At 40.2% G+C, this 21,270-nt stretch overlaps 1 protein-coding gene across 1 annotated transcript in view; it reads left to right on the top strand.

The window, feature by feature from the left end:
- The window catches only part of OTC (ornithine transcarbamylase), a 75,711-nt gene that overhangs the window by 3,001 nt on the left and 51,440 nt on the right, over nucleotides 1-21,270 (top strand). Inside the window, exons 2-3 of the mRNA XM_061410441.1 lie at nucleotides 12,035-12,173; nucleotides 14,253-14,334. Of these exons, the coding sequence (XP_061266425.1) occupies nucleotides 12,035-12,173; nucleotides 14,253-14,334 (221 nt within the window). The remainder of the gene's footprint in view (nucleotides 1-12,034; nucleotides 12,174-14,252; nucleotides 14,335-21,270) is intronic.

Raw genomic sequence — 21,270 nt, 5'->3', positions numbered from 1 at the left:
ATCTTCTTGTCATCTCCACCTATATGGTATTTTTACTTTGATTTTCAGCCTTCTTCAGAGATTCGGGTTCTTTTTCAACCCCACCAGCCACCCCCCACCCATCTCTCTTGGAACGGTGGAGGGTCCCTGTTATGAAATATACCACATGCGTTTAGCACTAGGGAGCAGTAAGAAATACGTGGTTAGGGTTTGGCAATGCCACAAGTGGGGGCTTCACAGTTTTGAAGTGAGCAGCCATATGGCCATGGACGTGATAAAATAACCACTTGAGTGAGGCTAAAGCCATCTACACAGGCTCCCAGATCAATCATTTTTAGTCAATTTTCTTTCTTTTTTTTTTTTTTTTACACAAAATCAATAGGATCAGACACCAAGACTGCCAAAAACACCCAAATCCATCGGCTTTTCATCTCACAAACAAGGCTCGAGAGCCTGGCTGTGTTTGGATAATAGACAGTATTCTATGATTTGTTGCCTATTACGGGAAACACAGCTTTTAAAGAAACCACTAAAAAAAAAATTCTTTCTTTATCAGAGAAGACCCATTTGTAAGTGCAGTTCAATTTCATCTCACAAATAGAAATTTCTTCAGAGAATATTGAGCTAAGCCACCCAATTCTGTGGAGGTTATGGATTGGAGCCGGAGGTGACTGGTTTTCAGGTATTTCATTCCAGACCTCTCTAAGGGCTTACAGAACTCATTAAGTTCCCTTCATCCCACACACATGCCCATCTACACACACGTGGACACACATACACAGACATAGCCATTACAGGCCATCCGTGCTCTCATGTCATGGACAGAAGACAGTCCTCTTTGATTATTCACATTTTCCTTCATAACTGAAAATAAATGCCTTTAAAAAAACATATTTCTTGACTTCAGAAAACTCTGCAAGGCAAGAGACCAAGAAAGGAAGGGTCGCGATGTTTCCCTTGGCCAAGAGTAGAATTGAGGTTTTATTTCTAGTTTGTTATTTTTAGTAATTTAGCGATTTACCCAAGATAAAAGAAAGAGAGGTGGCCACAGATTTTCAACAGTTTCTGGTTTCCAGCCCTTTAATAGTAAGTCTACATGAAGCTAATCCTTATCCCAGTCTTCAATTTTCAGATGAGGGCTAAGTTTTGCAGTTTTAGAATACTGACAATCTAAGTTAGCTTTGACATCCTTTAGTCACCCAGTTATCAGTAGTAATTTATACTGCATACGACCATGTGGCAACGGTGAGAAAGGCTGCAAGTATATTTTTATTAATAAATTATCATTATGTCTAAAAATATAGAAATTTGGAAACAATTTGTGCTTTGATTTCCCAGATCAATAGGATCATATTCAAGGGTTTTGTGAAAAAAGAGTCACTCTCCCTGGCACGCATTGCAATATGCAATGCATATTTTTTTCTGAGATGGAAACAACAGGATGAAATGAAAGTTTGGCCACTGAGAATTCAGCTGGCTCCAGTGTGGCCTGTGGGAAATCTTGTATATATGAACTTCATGACTATTGTGGAAGACAAAGACATGAAGGATCACTGATTTGTAGTTCATTTTCTTACTTTTTCAAATGAGGATTTAAGGCCAAAAATGGAAAATGATCGGAGAAGGCAATGGCACCCCACTCCAGTACTCTTGCCTGGAAAATCCCATGGACGGAGGATCCTGGGAGGCTGCAGTCCATGGGGTCGCTAAGATCGGGACACGACTGAGCGACTTCACTTTCACTTCTCACTTTCATGCATTGGAGAAGGAAATGGCAACCCACTCCAGTGTTCTTGCCTGGAGAATCCCAGGGACGGGGGAGCCTGGTGGGCTGCCGTCTATGGGGTCGCACAGAGTCGGACACGACTGAAGCGACTTAGCAGCAGCAGCAGCAGCTCTTTTCATTCCATTGCTTGATGACTTTGATCCTTCCACACTGATCAAATTGGCCAAACTACCCTTATTCAATATTTCGCCCCCTTTTAAAGATAAGCAAAAGACCTCAGTAAAGAAGGAAAAAAACACCAAGAAAGTATGCCTTTTGTATCAGTCTGTAATGTTAAAGAAACCAAAAAATCTCTGCCATATCATCCATTGGCCCTCTCTTATGCCTCCAGAAGCTAAAGTCTTTATCTCAAATTCTCCATAGGGATCAAAATATTTAACACTGAGTTTTTTCCTACTCTGGCAAAGTCTGTTTCTGACTGACCACATTTTACTCAAATTAAGCACTTTCTCTTCCAACAAAATACAATTATACAAGGGAACACATCCAGGTCTTCCCCCAGACTCCAAACAGTTTACTAGAGCTGGAAAATGCACTCTAGCAATGAAAGGCTTCATTCTGCCAATAGAGAATTCTCTTCCATTTTTTAGCTAGGAAGATATTTGGGTAAAGCTAACACAAGGGTCTACTATTACCTTGGCCTAACTTCTTAGCATTCAGTGATCTAGGGTTGAAAAACATCTGTAATTATTTTTTGAAGGGATAAAATTAATGTGATGAATGAGTCTTGCCTTTTTTCAAAAGCTCTGGCTTTAACCCGATTGCCATGACAGTTTTGATGGAAAAATCTATACATGCTTCTCATTGTTTTCTCCAATACTATATCCTCCCTGTTATGTGTTGGCTGAAGAATGATAATGTGGTTTAGGGCTGGTTTACCAAGGAGACACACTTAAGTACAAAGAGACCAGGCATTTTATGGGAACACTGAAATAGTCATTCTGGCCTTGGTTTGGGTGCTCATGAACCAGACTGGGCTGCTTCCAACTGAAGCACAGGGTCTCTATGAGAACTTAAAAGCCATTTAGGTCAGCAGTTTTATCTGGCTAACTAACTAGAATGTGGGTTTGTCACCAGAAAGCAAGAAATGCTTAACACAAACAAGGAAAAAAAAGGAGGGTGCCTGTAATGGAGGTATTTTGACATGGTACAATTGTGGAGGTTTTCAATTTTCCTCTAATTTTTGAGTAGCTCAGGAAAGAGGTGTGGCAACTCCATTTTGGAGCCAAGGGGAGGTCTATGAGGAGACAGTAAACAGGATAGGAATTTAAACTGGAACCATTGTGTTTGCTTTCCTTCCAGTGATAAACTGTCCTGGTTAGCTCTTGATATCTATGAAAAACAGGTCTTTTTCCCAAGCCAACATTTCCTGCCCTACCTCCTGGATAGAACTGAGAAAAGGTGGTGGCTGCTCTAATGGTCTTTCAATGGTGTAAACATTATGAACCCCTTAACCAGGTGAGATATAACTTTAAAAAAATTTTCCAGTTAATCACTCAAACCCTCTCAGGCTGGTATGACAGATGGACAGGATCTACTGCTCCAATCTTTTTGTCCCCAAGAACCTTGGGAACTTATTCTGTCCAAAAGGGGTTCATGGAAAGAGGTAACCAAAATATTGGTATGCTAAGTCGCTTCAGTCATGTCCGACTCTGTGCGACCCCATAGACGGCAGCCCACCAGGCTCCCCCGTCCCTGGGATTCTCCAGGCAAGAACACTGGAGTGGGTTGCCATTTCCTTCTCCAATGCATGAAAGTGAAAAGTGAAAGTGAAGTCACTCAGTCGTGTCTGACTCCTAGCAACCCCATGGACTGCAGCCCACCAGGCTCCTCCGTCCATGGGATTTTCCAGGCAAGAGTACTGGAGTGGGGTGCCATTGCTTTCTCTGAAATATTGGTATAGTTCATTATTAATGTATTTCGGATTTGACCCTCATGGTACTATGGACAAAAACTCATCCACCAGGCACTCTCACCAGTTTTCTAGTTTTTGCACTTGTCTCAGGCTACTATCTGTAGGCTTTGAGGTTATAATGCTTTTTTTTATTTCATGTGTATATGTCCAACTATTCTTCCCAACAGTGCAAATACTGTAGAACCTTAGGGAATTTCAGCTTTAGCAACATACCAGGCCGCAATCAATTCTCCTCCATGACTCTTAGGCCTTGTGTTCAGCCTGGACCACAGCCCACACTTGCTCTTGCCTCAACATTAATTCTTTTGGGGGTGGGGCAATTTGGTATCTTTTTTGGTCATCAGACTTCAGTCAGGGCCTTAAAAATCCATCATGGCGAATCTCTCTAAATTCATGCCCAGAAATCTGCTGAATTCCTTATACAAGTTGATTTACTTCTACCTCATTCAATCATTCATTTACTTAAGAAATATTTATTGAATGCCTACTATATTCCAGGCATTGCAAGCAGCACTGGGATATATTAATGAACAAAACAGGCAGGACCTCTGACATCGTGGGTCATGCGATTTAATGGGAAGATTAAAAGTAAGAAGTGAACAGGGACTTCCCTGGTGGCCTAGTGGTTGAGAATCCACCTTCCAATGCAAGCAACTTGGGTTCAATCCCTGGTTGGGGAACTAAGATTCCATATGTTACAGGGAAACTAAGCCCAGGCACCACAACTATGGAGCCCGAGTGCCACAACTAGAGAGAAGTCTGCATGCCATAACAGATCCCATGTGCTGTGACTAAAACTCGATGCAGGCAAAAATAAATAAATCAATTTTTTAAAGACCTTAAGAAAAAAAAAGTACGCAGTGGACAGACACAAATAGATTGGGTTGGCCAGAAAGTTCCTTCTGGTTTCCAACCTGAACAAACTTTCTGGCCAACCTGCTGTATTAAAAATTGTGATAGGTGTTTTGAGGAAAATGAAGCCAAAGCAGAGATTACTTGGTACAGGGAAGGAATCTCATAGGAGGTGGTATTTAAGCCCCCAGCCTAAGGATGAGAAAGAGAGCTTGACAGCTGTGGGGCGAGTGTTGTGGACAGAGGGAGGAGTATGTGAAAGGAAGCCTGTGATGGGAATGCATCTGGAGTACAAACAGTTGTTCCTTTGTATGGTCCCCACACGAAGGAATTTTAATTACCGCAGTTTTCTCAAGTACACAGTTCAAATTTCAGTTGCCATGGGACATTAATTGGGTTTAGTTGCCTAAAGTAAAAATTTCATTGCTGGCTCAGTTCAGTTCAGTTCAGTCGCTCAGTCGTGTCCAACTCTTTGTGACCCCATGAACCGCAGCACTCCAGGCCTCCCTGTCCATCACCAGCTCCCAGAGTTTACCCAAACTCATGTCCACTGAGTCAGTGATGCCATCTAACCATCTCATCCTCTGTCGTCCCCTTCTCCTCCTGCCTTCAATCTGTTCCAACATCAGGGTCTTTTCAAATGAGTCAGCTCTTCGCATCAGGTGGCCAAAATATTGGAGTTTCAGCTTCAACATCAGTCCTTCCAATGAACACCTAGGACTGATGTCCTTTAGGATGGACTGGTTGGATCTCCTTGCAGTCCAAGGGACTCTCAAGAGTCTTCTCCAACACCACAGTTCAAAAGCATCAATTCTTCTGCACTCAGCTTTCTTTATAGTCCAACTCTCACATCCATCCATTGCTGGCTCTTCAGTTTACAAATCACTGTGTACATAACAGATGCACTTCATGATCGGTGGCCAATCACATCACTTCTTTCAAAGTCTGTTGCTGATTGCTCACTGTGCAGCTGTTACCCAGTTCACCTACACACATTAAAGAGTATAGTTGTTCTGCCTTCTCTTCTTCCAGTGATAAGCCTGTGTGACACTTTAATAAAAAATGGATAATTAAAAGACAGAGTTGTCTGAAAGAGGTGAAAATGCAGCAGAGAAAGAAAAATAATAACATTGACAAGTTAAATGTGAATGCAAATGTATTTATAGAAGAAATAGCTGACTGTGGGGTTGTTGACCCTGCTACTATTTGAGAGGTTCTAGCTATGTAGCTAGAGAAACTTAGTGAAAACAAACTTATCGACATAAACGAGTATAGTGGTGTGACCAAAAGTATGAAGATATTCCAGAGGAAGTGATACCAGTAAGACATTTCACACTAAAGGAATTCTCAGGACTTCCCTGGTGGTCAGGTGGTTAAGACTCTGTGCTACCAGTGCAGGGGGCCCAGGTTCAATCTTGGTCAGGGAACTAGATCCCACGTGCTGCAACTAGAAGATTCCACATGCCATAACTAAGACCCAGAGCAGCCAAATACTAAATATTTAAAGAATTAAAGGAATTCTCAGAGAGATTTCACAATATTAAGAGTTCAAAGAATAAAATGTTGGAAGTGGATTCAAACTTAGAAGTATAACAATTCACCAAAGCGTAACAAACGTGATAAGACAGCATACACTGTTCAAACTACCTGATAATTTTTACAAAGAAATAAAACACTGTAATTCTTGATGTTTCTAATGTTTTAAATGACAATGTACTAAATATATATCAGTTTTACTCTTTTATTCATTTCCTTAAGCCTTTATAACTGACTATAAGAGAGTTTGTAATGTTTTGCCAAAAAAACTTAAGTCACAGAACAATTGTGATTTCTCCCTTTGATTATTAAGGTTATTTTACATGGCTTCAGATTTAATAGTTATTTACAGTCCCTCACTGCTGTGCAAAGCCAGAACTGTTTTTTTTAAATAGGTTATCTGCTAAGATTTATTGGTTTATTGGAGGTGTGATTCCACAGTAACAGGAAGGAGGGCAACATATCAGCTGCTGCCCTGTGGAGACTAGGGACACAACAGGTATTCTTCTGATCTCTTGTGGTCTAAGGAAAAGAATTTGAAATAAGGCTTCTGTCACTATATAAATTTGAAAATGAATGGTCTGGACAAGAAGGGAATATTCGAGCAGGATGTTGGTGTCTTCTATTTTTAAACTCAAATCTGTCAATGGAGAAATAAAAAGAGCCTCTCACAACACAATCCCAAAAGCAGAATATCAGCCCTAACTCTAACCCTACCTCCAACTTAGAAATTTCTTAAAGTTTGTAAGGACAAACTTGAGAAAGCTTCAGAGACCTTTTACCTCTTCCAATCTGTTTTCTGTTTGGGCAATAAAGAGCTGGAAGTTGACGCTCTTTTGCAGCAGCTAAAGGTGTTGCTGCCCCTCCTCTTTCACCATTATTTTGCTATTTCCTTTCATGGGAAGGGGGGAGAAAAATCAGTGCTCTTCAAAAGTTCTATTTCCTTTTCATTTCCAATTATTTTTCTCTGAGATTCAACCACACCACCACAATTCTAAAATCTATGATATGCATTCAATGAAGCATATAGTCCTGTGAGTACTTAGAGCAGAGTAGATGCAACAAGGGCTTCCCAGGTGGCTCAGACAGTATAGAATCCGCCTGCAATGTGGGAGACCTGGATTCAGTCCCTGAATTGGGAAGATCCCCTGGAGGAGGCCGTGGCAACCCACTCCAGTATTCTTGCCTGGAGAATCCCCCTGGACAGAGGAGCCTGGTGGGCTACACTCTATGGTGTTGCAAAGAGTTGGACATGACTGAGCGACTAAGCACACAAATATAACAAAACCCTATAGGGGCTGAAAGTAAGGGAGGATACTGAATCCCTTAAGTGTTGGAGTTTGGCAACTCAGCTTTCGTGGGCTCCAATATAGCCAGGAGTCAGAGCTTGAACTCTAGGGAATTAAAAAAAGGCCTGAAAATTAGCCCGTGGTTTGTTTTTCCTGGTTTTGATGGATGCAAATTCAACAACTATAGTGATATTTCCCAAATTTCTTGAATCTAGGGAGTGGGGTTTTCCAGGAAGGTTTTTTTCCCTTCCCCTTTTAATATAATATCAAGTGACATCTTAACCCATGGAATATTAATGTGTTATTGTAAGACACAGAGTCAAGAAAGTTTGTCTTCTGTGATTGTATATTGTTTGGACCTTATTCCAGAAGAAATAATACTCTCAGAGCTGCCTTAAATGTTGTTGACTTAAAAAAAAATGCACAACATGAGAGTTGCGAGTTAAGTTTTATTGCGGTGTGGATGCAAAATGAGGTGCGGACTGCAGCCTGGGAGAGAGCACCTCAGGTAGCTCTAAGAGACTGCTCCAAAGAGACAGTGGGGAAGGTCAGTATGTATGAGATTTTGGTGAAGGGGAAGTACATGCAATCAAGCACATATTTTTCCAGAAGGTTTCTACTAGTCTCGGGAAGCTTTTGCTAGTCATGAAAACAGTCATCACTGTGAAGGATTTTAGTGCTTTTCTAAATATGGGGAGATACAGGAATTGGGCTCATAAAATTAGCTCCTGAATTTATCTAACTATCTAAAGATCTGTCCTGCCAGCTTTTCCCCTGAGCACAGAGTGCCTCATTCCTGCTCTCCACCCTGAACTCCTTTCATGGAGTGTTGAACGTCAGCAGCTACAGTAGCTCATGATTTAATCCTTGTAGAGGTAGATGGTAAGTGCCCATGGCAAGTACCTATTTGTAGTTGACAGTGTGAATTGGGAAAGATTAAGCTGCCATGCCTCCATCCCAAGCCAGACATGTTAAACCTGTTTACAGATCCTAGAAGGATCCAACTGACAGAGAAAAATGCATGAATACCAGACAAAGGATTTACTTCTCAACAACATCACTACTTGTATATTCCAAGCACTCAACAGTACTAGATAGTATCACTAGTTAATATTATCAGAGTCAAACATAAAACCCACATACACACATAAAATTAAATTTCCTGCCTAAATGCCACATCTCTAAAGTTATCAAATTGTTTTCTGTTACTACCCAGATCTTGGACACAATTTTGTAAGCTTTTTACTAGGGTTTCAGTAAAAGGAAGAAAATGAATATCTATTCTAGAAACTTCTTTAGCTAGCAATATTTTTTGTATACTTACAAATTTATTTTTACAATATCTAAATCTTATTCTACACTTTAAAATTTTTATTTCTTTTTTATGTTTTGTTACGTGCATAATCTATTAGGATAGTAATACATATAAGTAAGTAAACATATATTGTAGATCTATCTTCAAAATTTTTTAATGTTTTGCATCTGTAATAAAAAAATTGAGACAATTGCTTTAAAGAAATTTCCATCTGAAGAGTATTTGAATCACACATTTTTAAAAGTTGAAGACAATGGTAGGTCTTAGGAATGTTGAGCAAAATTTTAATGCACATATAGGCTGAAAACTCTAATCTTTATTAGAGTTGAATACATCATTAGATCTTGTATTAAATCTATCAATTAATCATTAGCCAGCTAACCCGCAAACCCTCCATCTTTATGGAAGCCCCTTTCCTTACTAATTAGAATCTCTGAAGGGCTTTATCTCATAAAAGGTCTACTGAAAAAAATCTGTTCACCTTCTGAACATTAAACAAGCTCTGCTAGAAAGTTGGATACTTAGTAAAATATACATTTGTCTGAGTTATTTGACATCATGCAGTGAAAACAACAAATGGAGAGAATTTGTTATTTTCTTACTTATTATCTTGTTATCAATGCAAAAAGACATAAATTCCACCAGATAATTTACTCTTCATCTCAAGTAGCACAAGCTTTTTTTTGTTAGGCTGGAGTTCAAGCATGATTATTTTCTGACAGTCATTTTACTCCAAGTAAAATGAATGCTTAATATACGTGGTAAATCACAATTTGACTTTGGTTATACACAATTTCTAATGGTATACAATACTAATTATTATTAAATAGAGAGAACACTGAGAATAAATGCTGTCCATTTTATATACTGATTATCCCAAATAACAGTTACTGTCATCATAATGTAACAGAATGTTAAAATGGGACTTGGTCTCAGTTTCTGCCCAGGCCCAATAAGTTCTGGCTCTTTCCTCAATCTGAAGTGAGATGCTAGACCACTAAAACAGGGGTTGCAAAGGAGGTACACAAGAATTAGTTTTGCAATCCACTGGTGATTGCCTCCAGCTTTTACAATGGATTGTAGAAACCAGGAGGTGAGTTGTAGATTTGAAGAGGATTTTACCCATGTACCATTGTATAAACACTAAGATCGTGGCATCTGGTCCCATCACTACATGGCAAATAGAAAGGGAAAAAGTGGATGCTGTGACAGATTTTATTTTCTTAGGCTCCAAAATCATTGTGGACAGCGACTGCAGCTATGAAATTAAAAGATGCTGCTAGAAAGGAAAGCTATGACAAACCTAGATAGCATATTAAAAAACACAGACATCAGTTTGCCAACAAGGGTCCATACAGTCAAAGCTATGGTTTTTCCAGTAGTCATGTATGGATGTGAGAACTGCACCATAAAAAAGGCTGAGCACCGAAGAATTGATGCCTTCAAACTGTGGTGCTGGAGAAGACTCTTGAGAGTTCCTTGTATAGCTAGGAGATCAAACCAGTTAATCCTAAAGGAAATCAGTCCTGGGTGTTCACTGGAAGGACTGATGTTGAAGCTGAAGCTACAATACTTTGGCTGCCTGATGAGAACAGCCAACTCACTGGAAAAGACCCTGATGCTGGGAAAGATAGAAGGCAGAAGGAGAAGAGGGCAGCAGAGAATGAGACGGTTAGATAACATCACCAACTCAATGCACATGAATCTGAGCAAATTCTGGGAGATGGTGAAGAACAAAGGAGCCTGGAGTGCTGCAGTCCATGGAGTTGTAAAGAGTCAGACATGACTTAGCAACTGAACAGCAAAAACAACCATTGTATACGATGTGCCTCACATGGATGAGAATTATTCCCTCACTTCAAGACTAGGGCAAGTGGCTATGATGGCACTAATATCTTCAATAGGAGAGCTTGGAGACATAGTACAGTGATGTCAGGCCTATAAGTGGAAAATATAGAGAGGGACTGGCTGGCTTGCTATTTTGATGGCAGAACAAGAGTCTATGCTGGGACGGACTCAACTCTAGTCAGAGCAAAGAACATGCAGGGTTTCCCAAGAACCAATATGGATGAAGAAAGAGACCTATCATGGTGCTGTGTCACATTATGACCAAAAGACTTCCTGAAGCACCCAGGTTGGGGAGATCTCAGCAAAAAGAGTTTGGATATGTTTCCGCCATCAAGAACTGCTATGAGAAATTCCCAGTGACGAGAGACTTCTTCCATGGACCCTCAAAAGTACCCCAGAAAAGAATCAGCCTCAAACACCTATACCAATGCTAGATTCTTAGAACAGAACCAGACTTTGCCTGGCCCTTAACTCCCCACCTTCCTTTGACTTTACTTGGAGGAACTAAAGGTAAGGAAACAGAGAAAACAGTTCATGGTTCTCCTTCCCCTGTGGAGGAGGCCAGCTTAAATTAGGCATGAGCTGGAAGGAAAAGGGTATTAACCTGCAGTACATTTCTTAAAGTCAAAAAAATTATCATTATTATTATACATTCTTTAACCAAGACTCTTTGAGGGAGTAAAGTTAGCAGAGAACTTTTTCTTTCCCTGAAAGTTACTAGAAAAGCCACAGGGTCCACTGTAGCTGACCGGGGACAACAAAGAACAATTCTTCAAGGATAGATTTGAAAGGCAGTAGAGGAAAATGAATGAAATTGTTTTCTCTTGTATGTACATACATATTCTATTTGTACCATCTAATGATTTCAATTACAGGGCTTCCCTGGTGACTCAGTGGTAAAGAATCCACCTGCCATTGCAGGAGACTTGGGTTCCATCCCTGGGTCGGGATGGTCCCCTGGAGAAGGAAATTGGAACCCACTCCAGTATTCTTGCCTGGGAAATCCCATGGACAGAGGAGCCTGGCGGTCTACAGTCCATGGGGTTGCAAAGAGTCAGACTCAACTTAGCGACTAAACAACAATGATTTCAATAGTACTAGCTAAAATTTATCAAATACTTATTATATGCCAGACACTATCTGATTTCCATATATCGAATAATTTCATCCTCACAACAACTCTATAAGCTTCTTATACTCATTTTCTAGGTGAGAAATTTAAGTGCAGAGAGTTTGGGTAACTTGACTAACTATGAAGTAACAAAGCCACTTATGATTATTTTCAGCGCAGAATTCAACCTCTTTCCTCAAGTTTTTCTTTTCTCTCAACATTCAAAAAACTGGATATCTCAAATGTAAATCACAGCCATATCAATTTGAAAGCATTAGCACTTTGCAGAGACACGAGTTTACACGTGACTTGCTATATTTTGTTTCAAAAATTAAACAATGAATTACCATAGGACATGGGTTTTGTTTTCTTAAATATATATTTTTCTTTTTCTTTTTCATAGATGTGGGCAACCACTACAGGATAAAGTACAGCTGAAGGGCCGTGACCTCCTCACTCTAAAGAACTTTACAGGAGAAGAAATTAAGTATATGCTATGGCTATCAGCAGATCTGAAATTCAGGATAAAACAGAAAGGAGAGGTATGTGGTATTTCCATATTACCTTCCACTGTTACCAATCAGTCTTTTTTTTTTTTTTTCTTTCTATTGGCTGCATGGCATGGCATGAGGGATCTTAGTTTCCTGACCAGGGATCAAACCCATACCCCCTGCAATGGAAGCATGGATTCTTAACTACTGGACAACCAGGGAAGTTCCAATCAGCCTTTTGAAAGACAGCCTTTACAAAGAAAGGGGAAAAAGAAAATACATTAAAATTCCTAAACAGTAGCTAAGTAATGAAATCACACAGGCAAGGTAATTGATTATCACTGAGTGCACAGGCATACAAAAAGCATAAAAATCAGTTATTCAATGGCAAGTCATTGCATTTCTTTCATGTGAAATGTTGAAAGTCATTATTAACTGAATCAGAACCTAAGGAATCATTTCTCTGGAATGATTTTATTTTTATCCTTACCTTCTTTTCTGTTTTGTAACAGATTTAAAATAAGGATGATATTTTTTTTTTCCTAGCAACAAATTTCAGTGGTGGATGAAGATCAGATATTTCATCATTAGGATAATTTCAAAAAATTCAGGATGATGTGACGGTGTTAAAAATTTAGATTAGCAAAGAACCAATTAAAAGGTAACCAAGTAGGAGAAGAAATGGGATATGGTGCTTAGCTGGAAGCATTATTCTGCATTTTGAGCAATTTATGTTTGAAACACAATGTAGCAGCTTCATTTAGACTGCTTAACTGTGAAAGTGTTTTCATATTCCAAGCTTGTTCAAAAGCATTTGAAAGAGCTGGTTTCAGGTTGAGAAAGTTGTACACAACCTTGATTCTCTTATCTAGCTCACAAACTCTCCAAGTTCCTATGAATAAACCAAAAACAGGTGTGACTCCAAATGCTATCGGTTCCTATCGAAGACCTTGAAATAAGGAGAAAAGCCCCTCACCTCGAGACCCCAGGCTTTTGTTTTACACACTTTGTGGTGAGGAAGGTTAGCTGGCAGGAATCTATTTGTTCTAGAACTCATCCTATCAGGAATTCCATCTATAGCAGAGGAAGGAGAAAGAGCCCCACCCCACACCCAAACTCAGATTGTTTCCACATGACTTCTAGAAACAAAGCCTTTGCACTCTCCCAAGGATGCACGATGAAAGTGTATTTGAAACTCTGGGGTGTCATCTTTAGGAGTCTGAGTGCCCCATGTTGTGACAGAGAAGCATGTTCCTAGCTGAGAAGACACTTCCCAAACAAGCATCTTTGAAGTCATTGAACATCGGTAGAAGTTTCTTTTACTGAGTCTAAGCTTGCTCTGCTTGCCTCATGATAGGCCAATGAATCTGAGAGACAAGGGTTGAGGAAAGGAATACAACTTTATTCGGAAAGCTGGCTGACCAAGAAGACTGCAGACTAATATCTCAAAATAGCCATCTTATCAGGGTCTGGATGCCAGGCTCTTCTATAGAACAGAGATGGGGGAGGTGAGGAAGTAAAGTAAAAAGGACATTAATCTTGCAAATATGTCCTGGAATGGCCAGATTTAGGGATAGGATATGTTAATTTCTTCCTTCCTGTAGCCATCCACAGGTGGACAGGGTCCTGAACAAAGGCATTTTGGTTTAACATTCAGGAAGATGAGCAGGTTTCACCAAGGCAGCCCATTATATATGGACAGTATCTTTTTACTGAACAAAAGCAACTGGAAGCAAATGTTAAAGTAAAAGAAACAGATCCAACATGGAGTCAGTTCTTCCCTCTAACATTTCCACAGATTTAAGTAAAAAGATGGTTCAAGTATGAAATATCAATACATTTTGGAACAAGTGTTCAGGTTGAACCCAGAGCAACTAATATTACTTTCTCATTACATGTCAATAAGCTGTGGGGTTCCTCTTTCCTTCCCCTATTTGTATACAACAGGAAATAAACTCTTTAAATTCACTTTGTAAATAACATATGAATGCTTATTTGGGAGCAGTGTTAATTATTCTACAGTTTCTGATAATGTAAAGACTAAATCTTAAAATATAATCCTTACTAGTAGGTATAAAATGTATATTTCATTTTAATTAGTTTAATTGTATTATTATCCTTGACTTTCAGTATTTGCCTTTACTGCAAGGGAAGTCCTTAGGCATGATTTTTGAAAAAAGAAGTACTCGAACAAGATTGTCCACAGAAACAGGTGAGTTCACAGACAAACTTGGGCTTGTGTTGAAGAGGGGGCCAACAGGTGAGGACCTGGGAGGAGGAGCCCAGTGGTGGGATTTATCTGTCTCTTTGGCAACAACAAAGGGAAAACAATGTCACCAAGAGTAGCAATGGGAGCCTCTGAATGTTCTTTCTGATTCTCACAGCAGCTGCAAGCAGGAAGATGAGCCTCATCTGTAGGAATTCCATGAGGACTTGAGTAGACATCTCAAATAATTCATGTTCAGTACAGAATATTAGTGGTCATAAATTCTCAGGCTTTCAATTCAACGTGAGCAAGAAATGTGCATTTTTCTAATGTGTAAAGAGCTTTTCCTTGTTTATATCAATTCTGCTGGATGATGGAAACAATCTCTGCAATCCAAATCCTGTCATTTCATCGTTTACTTTGTCAGTTTAGGGTCTCTTCACACTTTCCCCACAGTCATGGTTAAGTCCTAGAGAGAATCTCAATGTCAAGGCATCTAGGGCTATAGGGATCTGGTCTTTGATCATCAGGACATCATCATCAAATGTCTGTGTTGGAATCTGCTGGGACTTCTGTATCCCTACTGGACCTTGACTGGCTCCCATTCACTGTGGAGGAGTTTGTTTTACTCTGATCACAAGATCTGAGATAGCTCTTGGTTTGGCTCGCTTGTTGACACAAGTTTGTGTGCCTGACTTCCAGTGAGACCAAACAACCTGAAATGTTGGAGTTTGGAGCAGAGAAAGGTTTACTGCAAAGCCATGCAAAGAGACAAGGTGGCTCAAGCCTTGAAACGACTTGAGCTTCCTGAAGATTTTCGATAAATCATTTTTAAAAGCCAGGTGAGGGGGTGGGGGTGGGGGTTGCAGGTACTTGATCAGTTTGTGCACAATGATTGGCTGATGGGGAGTTAGAAGGGTAGTGTCACAGGGGTTAACATTATCAGTCCTTAGAGTCCAGGAGGCCTGGGGCTAGGTGATCAGAGTCATCAAGTAGTTAACATCTTCCATTTGGTGGGATTTTTCATATTAGATAAACAACTCTGAGAATTTATTACACCAAATACTATTATCTAGATGTCTTAGAGATGAGCTGAAACAGAGGATATGGGGGAAGGTCTGTCCCTGAGAAGATCCTATAGGGTCCTGCTTGGTTATACTCTCAAGCTCTTGTCAGCTCTCCATGCCACAGTGGGCACAGAGATATTGCAAGACTCTCTCTATTGTTCCTTCCTCTTTCTGGGTGCCAGGGAGTTCTAGAATATTTGCCCCTTCCTTGAACTCTGTCTTAAAAGAGACAGATGTTCTCATCTCTGGTGTCCCCCAAACTCATCTGAAATTTCCACTATGCTTCCCACACTTCAGTACGTGGCCTGGGGGACAGACAGCAGAGTACAGTGTCAAAGGTCCACCGATGTGTTTCTGTTGCTTTTTTGCTCTTGCTCTTCATCTTCTTCCCCTCCAGTTCCCAGGTGATAAAGGAGGAGGAAAAATTGGCTTTAACTACCATGCATTCTTTCAAGTCTGTTGTTTGTACTTGAAATCCTAGCTATTGACACTCAAAATATCTTTTTTCTCAAATTATGATTGTTGTAATGAGTTTCAAAAAACCTATTTTGAAATTCATCACCTCTTTTTTCTCTTTGCATTTCTACTCCATCAGACCTCCCTTGAATCAATAACATGACTGCCCCAAAGGGCAAATGGATAGGATTGAGGAAAAGGTACCACAGACGAAAACATATTGGTTGATTCTTTGTGTATCTTATCCTACTTACAAGCCTCAGAACTTTCTAGGGCTCAGAAGCAAACAACCACTTTATGCAGTTCTTGCATTGTAAGGACCAGTAATGAGGTATCTCAAATACATAACAAAATGGAGTCCAGAGGGATCAAGTGACTTGCTAAGTTCATGCAATTAATACAAATAGCACCAGGGTTCAGATCTCAAGTTTACTGTTATTGTTAATGCACTCCCCTTGCCCATTGAGAGAAGGAAGGAGGAAGAAAGGAAACATATAAGGTGTCACCTAATCTTTAAAGTCCTAGGAAGAAAACTGATGAGAACAGTTTGTTCTTTAAAGCTGGGTCCTTTAAAAGGTCACATTGACATCTGATGTCCAGCAATGGAAAAATGAATATTGCATAAACCAGTCAGTAGTTCTGAAATTCTGCTCCTTTTCAACACTGGTTATCATTCTTAAAAATCATTAGTACTTAAGAGAGGTATTCTTTTCTGAAGCCATCAAAGAATTGATTAAATACATACAATTTTCTCAATGTTAAGTTTTTCTCAAATTATTATTTTTTCTTAGTTGTTGATGTTGTTTACCATGTTTCTCTGTTCAAATGTTACATTTAATTTCACATATCCCTGAATAAGTGATCAGTTTTACCATGCACATGTCATGTGGTAGATAAGCTACTAATAAAACCAAGAGTGAAGATTTAATAAGCTTTTGGGCACAGACCCTACACTAAGTGCTCTACATTAATTACATGGATTATCTCACTTAATCCTCAGGACAACTCCGTGAGGGTGAGACCACTGAGGAAAATAGGCTAAAATAGGTTAGGCAAAAGGCCCGCAGACATATAGCTAATAAACGGCAGACCCAGGATTAGAAGCTATTATTAAACATATTTTTAAACGTCTAATTTAATTTGAGCATGTGTTAGTCATGTTTTATTCCAGCAAAATTGTTTCTACAGGTGGCATTAAGCATTTTGTTAAATGATGATTTTCTATAAAGAAGTGCTCTTTATAGAAATCTGCACAAAATTACAAACAACAAATACATGAGAAAAGGAACATATGACCATAAAAGTTATGGTTCAGAGTATTCATCATGATCTTCAATAAATACCCATGGGTTTCATTGAGATGGCATCCTGCCAAACTCAATAGTAGGAGAATCAGAGTAAGCAGCTAATTTCAATGCATATAGAAATGGTAAACCTCAACCCAAAACATGGCAGTACATTTCTATTATGTATATGTGCATCTTAATAGTTGTCTGTTGGCACAATTTTTCATCAAACCTATTACCCTGGTATTTAGAATGAAAATAGGATGTAATTAAAACTATTTCTACCCCAGATTTGTGCCAGCCTCTGGGATGTGGTGATCCTCACTGGACAGTCCTTGAGGATTCCATCCCAAACCTGAGTTGCAACGATACAGCAGTATTAGCTTGTTAGTTGGTCAGTCTTATCTGACTCTTTGTGACATCATGGACTGTAGCCTGCCATGGCTCCTCTGTCCATGGATTTCCCAGACAAGAATACTGGAGTGGGTTGCCATGCCCTCCTCCAGGGGATCCTCCTGACCCAGGGATCAAACCTGGGTCTCCTGCATTGTGGGCAGATTCTTTACTGTCTGAGCCACTGAGGTTTCCCTAGTATTATCTTAGGAGACAAAATAAAATTCTCCACCCAAATCAAGCCATATTTATTACTCATGTAATATTTTTATTAAAATGTAAGACACATACAGAAAAATGCACAAATCATTAATTACACAGTTCAATGAATTGTTATACATCCTTGTAACTAATACCCAGATAGAGAAACAATGTGAATAGCACCCAGAAGTCCTCCCTTGTATCGCTTTCCATTTGCTACTCTCTGCCCCACCCCTCAAGGGTAATCATTATCGTGGCTTCTAACCTCACAGATTAGTTTAGCTGTTTTTGAACTTTATAGAAATGGAGTCATTCAGTACCTGTTCTTTTGTGTCTGGCTTCTTCTGCTCAGCATTATGTTTGGGAGCTGTATCAATGTCGCTGCATGTAGCTGTAGCTCATTCATTCCTCACTCACTTTTTGTGTATGCCAGCCTGGCAAACCAGACAATTCTCCTGTGTGACTACTGATGATTATACTCCTTCATTGCAAATTAATTGAGCAGATAGATGGATACATTTATTAATCTCAGTAAGCGCAGTATTGGATGGAAAAATGCACAGGGCATCCTAAGAGATGGTTCTTTTCATTATTTAACACTGGTATTTGACTTTCAAGGTTGTGCTTTCCAAGCTCTTTCAAATTCGTCATTTTGCAAGGTGGCAATATAGAAACCATGATACTATGCCATGGGTATGAAAGTAAAGCACAGAGAGGGCAACAGTTGCCTTATCTCTACCAGCAAGAACCCCTGGAGCCCTCACATTTGCTACGTGAATTCTATTTATACCCCTTCTTCCAAAGCTTGCAGGGATCCCTGAAGAAAAGAAAGACCAAAGTAAGATGGACTTTTATTTTCTCAGACAGAAATTTAGATATTAACAGATAAAATCCTTTGTTCAAAAATATCTGATATGTATGCACAAATGAAAGAGATAAAAACAAACTTCCTCTGGACGAAGAGTGAAGAGAGAATAGAGATCTGTCCCTCTGCCCTCCTCTCCTCAGCAATGGCAGCTCCTGGTGGCTTCTCAGAATGTCTGACATCTTCCATAAGCATGCTGCATGCTAAGGCATGCTCAGTTGTGTCCCACTCTTTGTGACCCCATGGACTGTAACCTGCCAGGCTCCTCTGTCTGTGGGATTTCCCAGGCGAGAATACTGGACTGGGTTGCCATTTCCTCCTCCAGGGGATCTTCCCGACCTAGGGATTGAACCTGCGTCTCCTGTCTCCTGCATTGTCAGGCATGTTGCTCACCACTAGCACCACTGAAGCACTTAATTCCATCCAGGTCAGATAAATGAGCAAATGCTTGACTTGTGCTTTTGGACTAGGGTCTGAGGCTTCTTTCTGATGGGTGACCAAAAATTGCAGAGGTAATTCCTTTTTGGAGGCAATGGCTTCCCATTTTATCTCCTTCAAGAACTGCTGAAGGCTTTGTCGACTGAAAAACATTCAACAAACTGAAAGTTGAGAATTATATTTTATTCAGTGGACTTGCTGAGGACTGAAGCCCGGGAAGCTGTCTCTCAGTTAGCTCTGAGGGACTGCTCAGAAGAGGTCAGGGAACAGCCAGGATACATAGGAATTCTGAACTTAAAACCAGGTCGTTGGAACATTGAACGATTACCATTAATGAAAGAAACCAGACATCCCAAGTTAATGAATTTAGTTTTTTTCTATGTATTGGAAGAGCTTTTCTATGTATTACAAGAGTCTGGGCTCATGGAAATCATTCCTTTGATATGCATCTTAGCTATCCAGCACCAGTATCCTGTTCTTAGGCTTTTTATGGTGGCTCATTGGGTAAAGAACCCACCTGCAATGCAGGAGACACAAGAGACACAGGTTTGATCCCTTGGTTGGGAAGATCCCTTGGAAGAGGGCATGGCAACCCATTCCAGTATTCTTGCCTGGAGAATTCCCATGGACAGAGAAGCCTGGCGGGCTACAGCACATGGGGTCACAAAGAGTCGATGGGACTGAAGTGACTGAGCACTCATCCTGTTCTTTCCCATCCCGAGTCCCCTCAGGGTGCACTGTTGGGGTGGCTGCAGTGGCTGAGGGCTTGGGAGTGGGCAGCCTTTTTGTCTTCATCCTGAGTTTCCTCAGGGCTCACACTTGGGGCAGTGGTAGTGGCTGATGGCTTGACAGCCACAGCATCCTTTGCTTGCTGATATGGCAGGCTACATTTTTCCGTCAGAGCTTCCGCTGCTATTTCCTAACACTTTCTGTAACCTTTCTTCCTACCCCTATTGGCTAAGTCCAGATTTGATGTGAATCTTCTTTATAGCACAAAGAAAAAAATGAAAACACAACAAACTAAACCTGGATTGTTAGCAAAATGACTTCTAGTCAAAGTAAGAGTATGACTTCAAGTAGACCAGCCAGGAGGTCTTAAACTGCTTGAAACCTTCCTCCACAGCCCCCAACCCTCAGTGGCATTTCCCTATGCCAGGCACATAGTAGGGGCATAATAAATACTTTCTTGATGAATATGCAGTATTCATATTTGTTTAGGTGATTTCCCTTGTTTAGAAACAGATTAAGTGCTCAAGAGTGATTCATAATTATAATCATCACAAAATCCTATTAGCTCACTTAACAGATAATAGAAAAGTCCATTAACAAAATTAGGAGATGTTTGCAAGTAAGAAGAATGGGTTCTCTCCCCAGAGTCAAAATCCTTCCTACATTTGTTCAACAAGTTTGTGTTGAATACTTACTATGTGAAAGATAAAACTGAAAATGTTAGCTGCTCAGTAGTGTCCAGCTCTTTGCCACCCGACAGGCTCCTCTGTCCATGGGATTCTCCAGGCAAGAACACTGGAGTGGGTTGTCATTAACCTTTTCCAGGGGATCTTCTCAAACTAGGGATCGAACCCAGGTCTCCCCCATCGCAGATTGATTCTTCATCTGAGCCACCAGGGAAGCCACTTACTATGTACCCATATTTATTCTAGGTTCTTGAGACTAATATTGTTAATGCAAGTTTGTGTGCCCAATGTAGTGAGCCAAACAAATTGAAAGGTCAGAGTTTGGAACAGGGAAAGGTTTATTGCAGAACCATGCAAGGAGAAAGGTGGATGATGCCCTAAACGCCCCGAGGTCCCAGAAGGGTTTCAGCAAAGCATTTTTAAAAGCCAGGTGTGGAAGCGGGGGTCACTAGGTCTGAGATCAGCTTGTTCAGTGTTCTCTGACTGGCTGATGGTGAGGGAGCAGGGAGATGTCACAAGCTTTATCAACCTTTAGGCTCCAGGAGGCCTGTGGCTTTGTATTCAAGGTCTTCAAGTACTTAACACCTTACTTTTGTTGGAGAGAGGATGACTTTTTACATCTCCAAAACAACTCAGGAAATGTGCATCAAATACCAATACCTAGGTACTTCAGAGAGGAGCTAAAGCAGAGCATACAGGGGAAGGCCTTTCCCTGAAGGCCCCTTAAGGGTTCTGCTTGGTTATAACATATCAGTGAATAAAAGATAGGAAAATCCCTGCCTTCATGGAGCTGAGATTCTAGTTGGTATGCAGATAATAAA

This window comes from Bos javanicus, chromosome X (genome assembly GCF_032452875.1).
Source record: "Bos javanicus breed banteng chromosome X, ARS-OSU_banteng_1.0, whole genome shotgun sequence".
Classification (NCBI taxonomy): Eukaryota; Metazoa; Chordata; class Mammalia; order Artiodactyla; family Bovidae; genus Bos; species Bos javanicus.
The sequence above is the reverse complement of the archived record's forward strand: the minus strand, read 5'-3'. Positions and strand labels throughout refer to the sequence as shown.